This window comes from Aquila chrysaetos, chromosome 10 (assembly GCF_900496995.4).
Source record: "Aquila chrysaetos chrysaetos chromosome 10, bAquChr1.4, whole genome shotgun sequence".
NCBI classification, from domain to species: Eukaryota; Metazoa; Chordata; class Aves; order Accipitriformes; family Accipitridae; genus Aquila; species Aquila chrysaetos.
Genome location: NC_044013.1, coordinates 12,671,390 through 12,684,419, shown reverse-complemented (window position 1 = coordinate 12,684,419; position 13,030 = coordinate 12,671,390). Strand labels below are relative to the sequence as shown.

Below are 13,030 nucleotides of genomic sequence, written 5' to 3'. Positions count from 1 at the left end.
CATACGTGAAAGAAAGGTGAAAACCAGGGGATCTTAGAGATGTTCATGGGTGGAGGGCTGAGCATGACCCTGGCGGAGGTGGATTCCCCAGCTGAGGGCTTGTTAAGCTGCCTCTGGTCCATGCTGAGCATAGCTCTCTGTGGGGCATCGTTCTTGATGGCTTGTGGGCCGTTGCCTTTATTCTTGGTCTGCACCTCCTCTCCTGTGGGCAGGGGTTTGTTGTTAGATTCGGGTTGGGGGCGGGTGAATCCCTTGTCACTGGGAACTATAGCAGTGCCAACATGAAATCCCAGCTCTGCCACGCTCACTCACAGCAGGGCTCGCCTGGGCTGCTCCACAGCCGACTGGCAACAGGCGAGGGCAGCGGCGGGGACGTGCCCGGGGAGGGGAGCTGCTGGCATCGGCCCCTCCGAGCCCAGAGGCAGGACTGGATCCTGCCCTCCCTGCCTGCAGCAGGGCAGCCGTGGCTGCTGCCTGTGCTCCAAGCGGGGTTAGGGGCTGCCTGCTCCCTGCCTGGCTGCTGCCCGCCGAGCAGGATCCTGCGCCTGCTGGAGAAGCCTTGCTGTGACATGATCCTGCACCTCCCCAGCTCCTGGGAGCATCCTCTCCTCCTGCCTTGTAAAAGGGACAGGTTTTGTGGTGTGACCTGGGGAAATGCACGGTCCTCGGCCTCCACTGCCCCACATGCGGTGCGGTGGGGTTAAGGGTTTTGCCCTCTTCACTGGAGCTGGTTGTGTTGCAGACTGGGCAGGGACCGGTGATCCTCCCGGAGCTTTCGGGGGGACAGGGGGAGAGCCCTGGCACACAGGGCACCCTTTTTTCAGCCCCTGGATTTCTGTGGCTGGTGCAGCTGTGGAGGGTGCAGGATTAACTCGCCCTTGGGAGAGGGGGAGGGCTGGCACTGTCGGGGGGAAAGCCTTCAAGAAGACGTTTGAGAAGCGCAGGTAATGTAGATCGTTTCTCAGCCCTAAAAGCAGACAGGGTGAGAATAGGACCCTGTTTGAAAGTGTGGAGACAGAGTCTCTGAGGAGGGAGCAACGGTCCTAGCTCACGTCTGATTCCTTTGCTGCTGTGCATCATCAAGGGAGCAGATTTTAGGGGATTCAGTAAAGCAGAGACCTCCCCATCCCTGGCTGCTCCCTCTTGTCTTGACTGAGGTTCCACTTAGCCTTCAAAAAGCAGCTAATTCTTAAATGCTGAGACAGCCTCAAGACAGCAGCTACAGGAACAGAAAGGGGGTGGAGGTGCCAGGGGCTTGAATATTCTTATGCACTGAGTCCATCTTTCATGGGATATAAATAGACCACTACTCGCCTGAGGTTTTTCCTCTTGTTCACTATGCTCAGCCAGTGCTTCTGAAAGGAGTTTAATCCTGCCAATTGCTGGAGTGAAACTCATCACAAAGAGGGATGCGGATGATCCTCAAGCACAAGCAGGAATTAAAGACAGAGTGATTCACACGCTACACCAGTCTGTTTCAGCAATACAGCTGGCGTCACGTCACGGCAGCTTCTGCAAATTTTAATGAAGATATACTGATGAAGGCATGTGCGAATGTCCTCAGTTTAGAGGCAGAAAGACAAACCTGCTCCTTCTGCTAACTCAAGAGCTCCTGGAGTTTGGGGAGAAGGCTCCCAGGGCATTAAATACAGTATCACCACATGTAATTGCACTGCGGCAGCGCCAGCAATCCCAGGTGCTGGAGCCGTACAATGCAAGAGACGGTCTTGCCCTGCTAAGCTAAAAAGACTAGAAAGACAAAGACAGATTTATTGCTTCTCTTTGACAGGTGGGAATTATGGGGTAAAGAGATTAAATGGCTATATTTAAGCCCTGCCCACACAGCCATGAAACAGTGTCCTAGGCTGAGAAGACTCTTGCTGGGCAAAGCTGAATCTGGGATGAGCCCATCGGTACGGTCAGCTTCCATGGGCCAGACCTGCTGAAGGAGGGAGCAGTTTTTGAGATAGGTTTTCAAGCGATGTTCTCTGCAGCTCAGAGCCAAGGCTCCATGGAGGAGCAGCCTCAGCACGGGCCTGAGGGAGGTTATGGGCTGTGATGATCCACACACGGCTGATTCATCTCCCCTCTTGCACTCAGTGTCACGGGCAGACCCAGAGCAATCCCCATTCCAGCAGGTACCTACCTTCAACCTGGTGATTCATCTGAGGCAGTGCAGGGAAATGTCCATGAGGAACCACATAAAAGGGCTTGAAACTGCTGTCTGAAGAGTTGCTTTTAATGAAAACCAGAAGAGATTGTATAAGGCCTGGAAACACACAATCCCTGATGAGAAGTCAGTGATGAGCTTCTCAGCCATCCCCAGCAACAAACTCTCCCACTAATGATGCCGGGGGGGGGTCATTCGCTCTAGCAAGCAGGCCAGGATTTTTTTTATGTGCAGCCCAAATTGGTAAAAAGGGCAAGTCTTCCTTGGCCCGGAAGGCTTGTTGGTGACAGGTAGCTTGAAGCGATCCTAGCTGTGGTGCAGAGGAAATACTTGTGGCATCCAGATTTCATAGCCTGGGGCCACTCTGACACCAGCTTACTCCTTTTGGCTCTGCAGAAAAGACCAAGAGCCTGGACCCATGGGCACAACTACCCTTCACCCAGAACAGCCTGTAAGATGCTCTGCACTGCCTTTGCATTTACTTTGCCTCTGTGGCTCCTAGCAAGCATTACACCATCACTCTGATCCGCAGCCACTGGGAGCATCTCGGATTCCCAGACCGCTGCTCTCACCACCGGAATCTTCTTCCCTTTCATCCTGCCCAATCCCAGCACCTCCAGGGAGCACCGGAGCAACCCCCAGCCCCCATATGGGTCAGCACCAGGCATTTGGAAAGGAGCAGTTGCTGCTGCAACTGAGTCCTAATTCTCTGAAAGCAAAGCAGCAGGATGTTTACTGACCAGGGTGAGAAAAGCTATACCTAGGCAATAAAAGTTATTATGATAAAGGAACAGGCTGTACTATCTGCTCTCTGAACACCTTCTGACTCTTTGACAGCTTCTCACCAGAATAATGCAATAAAACTCACACTGAGCATTTTCTTCTCCTTTGTCTCTTTATTTTATTAGGGAATTATTTGTTACTTTTTGTCAACACCTAATTGCACTTCTGAGAATAGCGGTTTGGCCAGATGCTGTGAGTAACTCAGAAGGCTTTTTGGATCACAGTCTTAGGAGACTTACCCCATAAACAACTTGTAGAACCTATAAAAAATTAACAAGGTCACAAAAAAATGACCAAGTTCAGTTTTTCTCATATGTATAGTACAAATGCCAGTTTGTGCCATGAACTAGCATTTCCAACATTATCTGACAAAGAAACCCACCCGGTCATTCAATTAACAAAATTAATTTAATGAAGGTTCCTGGTGTTTCCTAAGGAGACATTCTCTGAAAAAGCATAGACCAATGCACTCAAATCCAGACTTTGTTCATCACCTGGGTTGGCTGCTGGACCAGAGAAAGAGGGACTTTGTCCCGCACACAATGCCAGAGCATCCCTCCCGATGTTCTCTGTTGCCTGCCTCCCCTTCCCACGCAGCTGGCTCTTGCAGCCCGCAGCTCCATGGTATGGACGGAGGAAGCGCTTCTGGCCTCCAGCCCTGGCAAGCATTCCCAGGAGGTTAGCTGAGACATGCTCCTGGGTCCTCCCTTGCTCGTCCCTCAACCCTTGTTAGGAGATTCTCCCGGGTGCAGAGCAGAAGTCAGTGAATCTCTCCCGGCCCGGCAATAAGCGCGGTGCTGCTGTGCCCCGAGGTAGAGCGTTTGCTCCCTTACACAGCTCTGTGTTCTGCCTTCAAGGAAAATCTTTCCTTTTGCTCAGGACTGAGGTTTAAGGAAGAAAAAGGATCGCCCTGGAAATTGGCTGTCACATTTGCAAGGCTCTTTTGTAAATCTTTGCTGCCACCTCTTTTCTTCCCTATTTTACTTCTTGTGCTTGTCAGGGTTTGTGATTCTTCCCAGAGGCTCAAATACCATATTTCTTTCCCTGTGTTTCTGCTCCCCACACCAGCCTCTTCCCCAAAGGGTGCATTGCTGAGCACAAGCCCGGGAATGGGGTGCACTGCAGCCAGCAGAGAGAGCCAAAGAGCACAGATTGTCCTATTTATGGTCCGTATCCGTAAGAGCAGATGCTTAGGATGGGTGTCCTCCGTGCCAGGGGCTGCCCGAGCTCTGGCTTCGACCTCACCGCAGGGAGACGGGCTGAAGACAGGGGTCCTGCAAAGAGGGGCTTTCCATGGAGCAACACTTTCGGGGGCCAGAGTTGTGTGAAGATGCAGGCAGTGCTGTTGCACTGACAAAGATTTTTTTCCCCAAACTAAGTGCCCGCTTTTTGTTTCTAAACGGCATTTCTCATGTCAGAGTTGCCAATTTTTAATAGGTTAGAAGTTAAATAACATGAAAGTAAGTAAGTGAGCTGTTCTATCTAGGGTTAAATGCAGTGGGGTTTGTTCTAATGGCAACCTGTAAGAAATCACTTCCATGCAAATCTCTTTCCCCTCGCATTTTTTGTTGTTCAGCATCCAAAACAACTCCTTATTCCCTCAGCTCTTCTGAAACTTCACAGTCTAAGCAGCAACAGCAGGGGCAGAGGGAGGAAGGGCTGTGTCCAGTTAAAGGCTCACAGGACCAGATGGCCTGTGGTGATGGAACTTCGTCACACTGTGTGGCAGTCACCATTTCCCAGACAGAAGAGCTCCAGGCTGCAGGAGACTGCATCTTCCATGGCTTGAATAAACAGCCCATGGAGGCAATGGGGGCTGGAGGTGATGTTACCTGTGCTGATGTCTTCTCCTTCCAGCTGCAAGAAGTGGTCCTGGACCTTGGAGTCTCAGATGCCCCTGTGGGAAGAGCTGTAGCTGCTTGTGGCAATGGGACACCAGCACACCATTGTGGCTCCCCGTGGCCTGTCCCCCCAGCACAGCTGGGGTCGCACCAACCTCACAATGGCTGGTGCTCTCCGGGGCTGTTCCATGGGCTCCATGCACCCTGCCAGGAGGGGCTCGAAGCTGCTGCCCTAACATCTCCATCCCCTCAGCATGGCCTAGTGGCAGGGACACCCAGTAATACTCTCTTGGTCCTGGTTTAGGGTCCTTGGAAGGAAACCTCACCATCCCTGGAAGGACAGAGGCCAACAGCAAACAGGAAAATTGGGCTCAAACAACATGTTTGAACCGGAGCTCTCAGCAGAAGAGTGTGGGGAAAAGGTGGCATCTGTTCTGCCTGAAACTTGCATACAGCATTTGGAAAGCAATGATTGGAAAGAGAGGATTTCCAGCATGGATATCCTTCAAAAGACTGTCGGTGAGTTGAAGAAAAGCGAGATACCATGCCAAGCCCTGGTGAGACTGCTGTCACAAGGACGCAAGGAAACAAAGCTCCAGGTGATGGAGAAGAAACTTCACACCATCACCTTGCTGGCCCAGAAAGGGGACTTCTCCAGAACATCTGCTCAAATTGTCCTGGAAAATGTGGTGGAAATGGTGGGAGATGTGTTGTGCAGCAACAATGCTCAAGGAGCCCTGACAGCTATAGCAGAGGCATGTTCATTGCCTTGGACTGCAAAGACCGCTATGTTGTTGGCCTTCTCACAGAATAACTCCAGGATCCATTCCAAGTTCTTGGACTGGCTGTCAAATGCAATTCTGGAGTTTGGCTTTGCAGGGATGGAGGCCAAGACACTGGTCAATACCCTGAAGATCGCTCTTGCTGCTGTTCACTCAGGTGTGCAGAGATCAGCCATCACTTTGCTGGGCGTTATTTACCTGTACATGGGAGACTCACTGAGAGCACTGATTGAGAGTGAGGAGCTGCCCCTTCTTCCCCAGATACATGCTGAGTTGGAGAAGCTGCATGGACAGGTCCCACCAATTCCCAGTCGTGCCAATCCCAAGCCTTGCCCAGATGACAGGGCCCAGGAGGACCCAGGGGAACACAGAAGGACTGAAGCCATAGACATTGGTGACAGGATCACACCAGAGCTGGTGTCAAAGCTGCAGGAGAAGAACTGGACCATTCAGAGGGAGGGCCTGGAAGAGGTTGCAGGCATCATTCAGGATGCCAGATTCATCCAGCCTAACATAGGAGAGCTCCCAAGAGCCCTGAGGGCTTGTCTCTGCGACTCGAACCCCACCCTGGTACAGATGGCCCTGAGGGTCCTCCAGCAACTGTCCATAGCCATGGGCTCAAACGTCAAACGGCACATGAAGGACTTGGGCTTTCCCCTCATTGCTCTGTTTAGGGAAAGCAAAAGCAGCATGAGAGCTGCTGCCCTGGCTGCTGTGAACGCCTGGGCTGCACAGATCAACATATTGGAGTGGCTGGATGGGCAGGACATTTCAGAAGGTCTAGGTGAAGAAATGCCTTTACAGGAGCAAGAGCTGGTGCAGTGGCTGGCTGAACAGCTGCCAACCCTCAAGTCAGCTCCCTCGGACCTGCTTCGGTGTGTGCCTCACCTCTACTCTTCCCTGCAGGACAGCAACAGGGATGTGCAGACAGCCTCACAGGCAGCCCTGCCATTCTTCATAATGCACCTTGGCTTTGAGAAGATGACCGAAGCCACCAGTGCGCTGAAGGCAGCTGTAAAGGACCACGTACTTGCGATACTAGAGAATGCCAATGACAGTACGTCAGCCCAGTCCACTGCTTCTGCTAAGTCACTTTCCAGACACCCTAGACTCACCACCATGACCGCTTTCCCCTCTGTTCTAACCACACCACCTGCAGCAACAGCCTTGTCTTCACAAGCGTCAGCTAAAGACCCAGCACCCAAAACCAGCGGAGAGGAGAAGCAGGGTCCCAAGGAGCCCAGGTCAGGAGAAGCAGTCCTGAAACACACAGGTGCAGCCAAGGGAAATGCACAAATGAATTCCACCCTGAAGGATGGGGTCAGCAAACTGGAACCTATCTTCATCGTTGTCCCCAAGGGGAAAGAGCAGAGAATGAGGGATGAGAAAGGCAGAAAAGTGCTACAGTGGAACTTCACTGCTCCCAGCAACAGGTACGTCAAGCAGCTGAAAGCTCAGATGAGCAGTTGTGTGTCCAGCAGCTTCCAGGTGGAAATGTTCCACTCCAGCTTCCCGCACCACATCAAAGCCTTGGCCATCATGGCCAGGCACTTACAAACAGAGAAGGAAGGAGTTATCAGCTGCCTGGACCTGATCCTGAAATGGCTCACCCTGCGTTTCTTTGACACCAACACATGGGTGCTTATCAAGAGCCTGGATTACCTCAATCTGCTGCTAACCTTGCTGGTCCAAGAAAAGTACCAGCTGATGGACGATGAGGCCTTTTCCTTCCTCCCATACCTGATCCTGAAGATGGGGGAGCCAAGGCAAACTGTTCTTAAATTGGTGCATGTTGTCCTGAAGAGGATGTGCCTGGTGTATCCAGCTAAGAAGGTGTTTGGCTTTCTCATGGAAGGCATCAAGTCCAGTAACACTAAGCAGCAGGAAGGCTGCCTGGTGGAGATGGGTTATCTCCTTGAAACGTATGGCCTGGATGTATGTTACCCAAACCCTAGCAAAGCCTTGAAGAGGATAGCTGCCTTCCTTGGAGACCAAGACAGTGCTGTTCATAGTGCTGCTCTAAACATAATGGTCACAGCTTGCAAAACTCAGGGGGAAGCCCTATTCAAAATGGTTAGGGATCTTCCTGAAGAACGTATGAGAATGCTGGGACAAATTGCAAAACAGGAACCTGGCAGGTCAAGGGCTTCTTCAGCAAAGTGTTTCAGTGAGAAACCTCAGCATGATTCAAACACAAGATCTGAAGTCACCCATCAGTATGCAGGAGATGCACCTTCAAAGCTAGAGCCCACCTGCTCTCAAGGAGGGAATTCCAATATGGTGGATGTGGCTCCCCAGACACTGCCTCCACGTGTAGGTGAGCAAGCAAGCAGGCTGGTCTCCAGAAAATATAATCGCTTTAGACTGAAGGATATTATTCGGCTAGAAACGATCCCTGAATTCCAAACCCTGCCTATCTCCTCAGACACTGATGACACATGTCATAACATGACCTTCACCATTAATTCCCTTATTTGTCGCATTAACAGTGGTGATACTGACACCAGCATCCAGGCAATGAAAGAAATTGAGGAGATCGTGAGACAGAAGAACAAAATAGAAGCCATGTCTGGGCACATTAATGAATTCCTTGTAGCCAGCTTTCAATCACTCCAGTTTATCCACCAGCAAAAGGAAGCAGATAAGAAATGGGGGAAGGAACAAATCATTCTGCAATGTAACTGTGTCATCCAGGCCTGTAACTGTGTCTTCCAGGAGAAGAAACTGGCTCAGGAGGCCTCAGTGGAAGTGCTTAAGGATGTAATGAACAATCTCTTTACCTTAATGCTAAACGTCCTGGACGGAGACGTAGAGGAAGATCAGAAGCTCGTACAGTCCATTAATGTCCTCATGAAGAGGGTATTGGAAAAATCTGACCAGACGAGGATTTTTTGTGCCTTGCTGAAGCTGCTCCAAGGCAGCCTGACTGCTGAGGGCAGCCCAGATAAGTTTTCTGACCTGCTGGTCAAGTGCCTGTGGAGGACCACATGGCTTCTCCCAGGCACCATCAGCACCATCAACCTGGATGAAATCCTGCTGGATGTCCACACGCTCATGAAGGCTCTCTCAAAGGAAAAACTGAGGCAGTGCACAAACAAACTTCTGCTGTGGACCCTGAAAACTCTGCTGCACAACTTGTGCAAGCTGAAAGGAGTGAGGATCCTGAACCACCTCACCCTGATTGAGGACGCAGCTGGCTCCGAGGTGGAAGCTTACCTCCGAAAAACAGTCAGTCCTACTGCCAAGCAGGGGGCTAATGAAACAGCTGTAGGAGCGGGGGAGGAGGTCCCCTGGGCAGCTCGCAGGGTTGCAAAGGACAAAGCAGGTAATCTTTTAGAGAGCATCTTCTAAAAAATTTGCTTCAAGAAGAGTTTGAGAGAGGGTCTACGGGAGTTATATGAATGTAGGAAAAAATGGCCCGAAGGAAAGTTGGAGTCTTTCCTGGACAACCTCTCCCTCTTCTTGCAGAGCTATGTGAAGCAAAGCCTGGCCATCATCTGGACAGAACAGGACATGAGAGAGCATCTTCCTCCTTCTCCCTTGGGGATGTACCCTGAGGTTGAAGCATCTCCCCTTAGATCAATGGGGATCCCAGGAGGGACCCTAAAGGGGAAGGAGATGATGCCAACCTGCCACCTGGAAAACCTGCCATTCACCTGCAGCAGCAACACAGCCTTGAGAGCAAGACAGCCCACGTCAGGCTCCTTGCCAGCCAGCTCCCCTCGAAGGATGCCAATGTCATGCTTCTCCCTCCTTTCTAGGGCTGCACAACAGTGATGTCCCTGGGGGCATGAAGAACCACCAGCAGAAATAGCACTGGGACTTCAGAACTAGCCAGCCCTCCTCCACACACACATCAACGGGCAGATGGCGTGAACCACAAATCAATAAAGAAGAACTCCAGCATGAATACCGCGTGAGTTGTCTGTGCACTAGCACCCCAGGGCTGCAGCCCCCAGGAGCTGGTCCCAGTTTCTGGTGATGTCTCTCTTGCTGTTGTTCAGAAGAGCAAAGAGTGAGGCAGGTAGTGTTGAGGCACAGGCACTCAGCTGGGGAGCATTAAAAGCATGTGCATACCTAGAGAGGTGTCACTCCAGCTCAGGCTGGGCTCCTTGAGTGAGCATGCGGAGGCTGATCCCTTCTCCAAGGGGTGCAGGTATATAGAAAGAAGAGCAAATTGCTGCTCTTTCCAAAGCCAAAGAGGAGGTAGGTCTTAAGACCAGCAGATGTGGAACCCAGGCAAAGGGAAGAGGGTCTCCCAGGTTCCCTGTGTGCTGCACGGAACAGCTCTAGGGTTTGCTTTGTTTCCAGAGCTTAAAGTCTTCGTGTTTCCATGTCACAGCACAACTTTTTAGCCTTTAAAAAATAAGGTGGGTGAGACAGATACCTTGGGGCACAACTGAACCCAGAGCACACAAATCTGGCCGGGGCATGGAGCAGAGAACCAGTTGGCGTGCTGACCCTGACTGGACAACCTCCACGGGCATCCTCCTGAAATGGGATTTTCTAGCAGTCAACACGTTCATGGTTAGTAAAGTATCAGGCCAACAGTGCCTTGGTTCCCAGCTGGGAGCTCCCTGAAGAGATCGGGGCTTTCAAACTGCATCTCTACCTTTCTGCACAATGGCCACCAGTTGCACAATGAGCCTACCAAAGGCAAAGGCTGCAATAGGAAATACATTAGGGAAAGCGATTTGTACAAGTTTCTGTTTTCTCTTAGGTAAAATCAATAAGACATAGACTTTCAAACCCACTTCCACTTGTCAAACTGAAACAGTTCAAGAAAGCAGAGCTGCTATGGACAACTGCAGAACATCAATGCCTCATCCCAGCCCATCCCTTCCACCAGGGAGCACACTGCTGTTCTCATGTAAAACCACTTTGATTTGTCTTTAACACCCCTCTTGCCTGTAAGTTCCTGAAGGTAGGACTCCTCAGCTTTGTGTCGGGTATAACAGTAAGCACTTCAAGGATGCTCACTAAATTACAAGGCTTATTTACTAATAGACAATTCAGCCAATTACAAAATGCTATTAAGCGTTTGTACTCAGGCAGAGCGAGCTAGCTGCCTGGTGAACATGGCAAACCAATATTTTTAATTAAAATAAGAAAAAAGGAATACACAGTCTGATCACTGGCCAACAAGAAAAATACACCCCAGAGATCTCAAAGTGTAATTATCCTTTCTGAATGGCCAAAATGACTTGTTTGCTGCAGAATATAATTCTCTCTGATGCCGCTACGAAGTCATGGTCACCCCCTCACCTACCCCATTCATCCAGTGCTGTACCTACCCAGGGGCTGCTCCAGTACCCACGAAATCAAGCTCTGGTACATCCATGCCTAGTGTCTGCCTTACTTTCTGGGTGGGTAGCTACAGGATTCACAATGAGAACATTGAGGCTGAAGCCTCTACAGTTTCTATTCTTTGATTCCTTCCTGCTCTGTCCTTGGGACACCCTCTCTTTTTGTGCTGAAGGACATAAGCTTTGAGGCTGGAGTGGGGCAATGTAGCTTACATGCAATGCAGTTGGGTGCCATTTATGTGGCCATCCAAAAGTAAATTCATACGCCTGTTGAGCTGTGAGGTCAGGTGACTGGACATGCTGTTCCAGAAGGTTTCCTTCAATGCTGCGCTCCCTGTTTGCTGGCAGTCAGTGCCCCATGAGCAGCAGCTTTTACACCTTCCTCGCCACCGAGTCCTGGAAATGTTCTGTACAGATGCACAAACATCATTCTGGCACAGTTACCTGGGAGGGCTGTCCTTCTACTGCCCTGTCACTCAGTCCACACTGAAACTTGCCCAGTAATAGCATTCCCTTTGCAAAAGCCTCCCTGGCAATGTACTATCACCAGGCTGTCCTCCTGACCCGTGCTGCAGCTGCAGTGCTGCATCTGGCACATTGCTAGAGGAAAAGCCATTAATTAGCAGACAGCACTCATATGCTGAGGCCACACACTATCTTGTAGCCAGGGGACACAGGCAGACTCCTCTTCTATAATGCTGAAGGCCGGATCCATTCCTTAAGGATTCCAGAGAATGTAGAAAATGGGGGTAAGTCAAGTGTTTGGAAGCCTTGCAGTATTTGCCATGCAAATACTTGCCTTGCAGTATTTGCCACCGACTATTCATCGTTATGCATCACGTTATCAGACTGCCTCAGTGCCCTTGTCAGCAGTCAGAAACCTCCTGTAGTGGGTGCAGCACAAAGTCAGAGCAAGTGACAGTCCCTGTCCTGCAGATATTACATGTGATAGGAGATAAGTGCATCAGCAGAGATGACCTGGAGTCCTACAGGAGCAAGCAGTCTCTTGAATATTCTCAGCACGTTCTCACATGTGCCCTTCAGCACAGCCCCCGAGCAGCAATCAGGAGTGCCCTGAACATCAGGATGATCTACAAGTTATTCTTGCTTGCACCTCCTTGCCCCAGCAAAGAACAGCATGCAATGGGGTATCATGGTCCAGCCTGGCTCTAGGTGCTTATTCTGGATTTTACCCAACAGTCACATTCAGGTAGTGTTAGGAAAGAGAGTGAGGCTTAGAAATATGCTTTGCACTCAGATCTGGACAGTGGAGGTCTGTGCCCTGGAAGAGCTATTTCCATCACATTGAACCCAGCCTGCCAGGAAATCATGCCTTCTGCCAGGGAAACTTTACATTTTTAGAGAGTCCCCCAGAGAAAGAGAAGCAGGTTCCTGCCTGCGAAGCAATGGTGAAGGAATGGGTCCTAACACACAGAATGAAACCTCGGGGTCCTGCAATGCTCCTGTCAGCACCACATCCTGAGGTTTGCTGGATGGTAATTCAATTTTCCCCTATTCTGCCTCCCAGACAGCCAGTCCTCCAGGCCATTCATCCTCCCTCACAGCCCTAGGGAAGAGCAAAGAGCAAAAGAGCACCTGGGTCGGGAGGTGAAGAAAGAGAGCTGCAAAGAGCTCATAAGGGAGAGCTGACCTGGTACCTTTTGCTCTTTCCTGGTTCAGTCCTCTTCCATTTGCTGGAATCATGACCAAACTGCATGCTCAGGAGATAGCAGGGTCAGGGAGATCAATGACTTATAAATAAATACAGTATAAACAAATCAATCAGAGGGATAAAAACATTCGACAGAGCTACACTAATTAAAAATATAATAATCCAGATAGCGGACATTTATTTTAAATGGTGCAATTACAGCTTTTAATCATCCAGGTTTAAATTAACAGCAGCAGCAAAGTGGCTGTGCAAACGTGTTTTCTGTAATGAACTGATATTAGAAAGCCAGCTTGGTGATCTCTCCCTCTCTCAGGCTAATTCTCCCTCCTCTCGTTGTAAAATAACCTTTTGGTGTCATTTTCTTGTAGAGTCTTGAAGACGAAGACACAATATTGGAGCTAAATTAAATCCCCTTCACATATTTCTCTTCTTTCAAGCTGTAAAAATTGCTGGTATCAGTCATTCAGTCTCTAGTG

General features: G+C 50.2%; 1 protein-coding gene across 1 annotated transcript; it reads left to right on the top strand.

Annotated features, from left to right (window-relative positions):
• Nucleotides 1–5,174: 5,174 nt before the first annotated feature.
• LOC115347251 (cytoskeleton-associated protein 5-like) lies at nt 5,175–9,595 on the top strand. The gene is given in 5 exon segments (XM_030028400.1): nt 5,175–6,804; nt 6,856–7,743; nt 7,894–8,114; nt 8,295–9,134; nt 9,581–9,595. Coding segments are annotated over 5 exon segments (3,594 nt in total).
• The last annotated feature ends 3,435 nt before the right edge of the window (nt 9,596–13,030 follow it).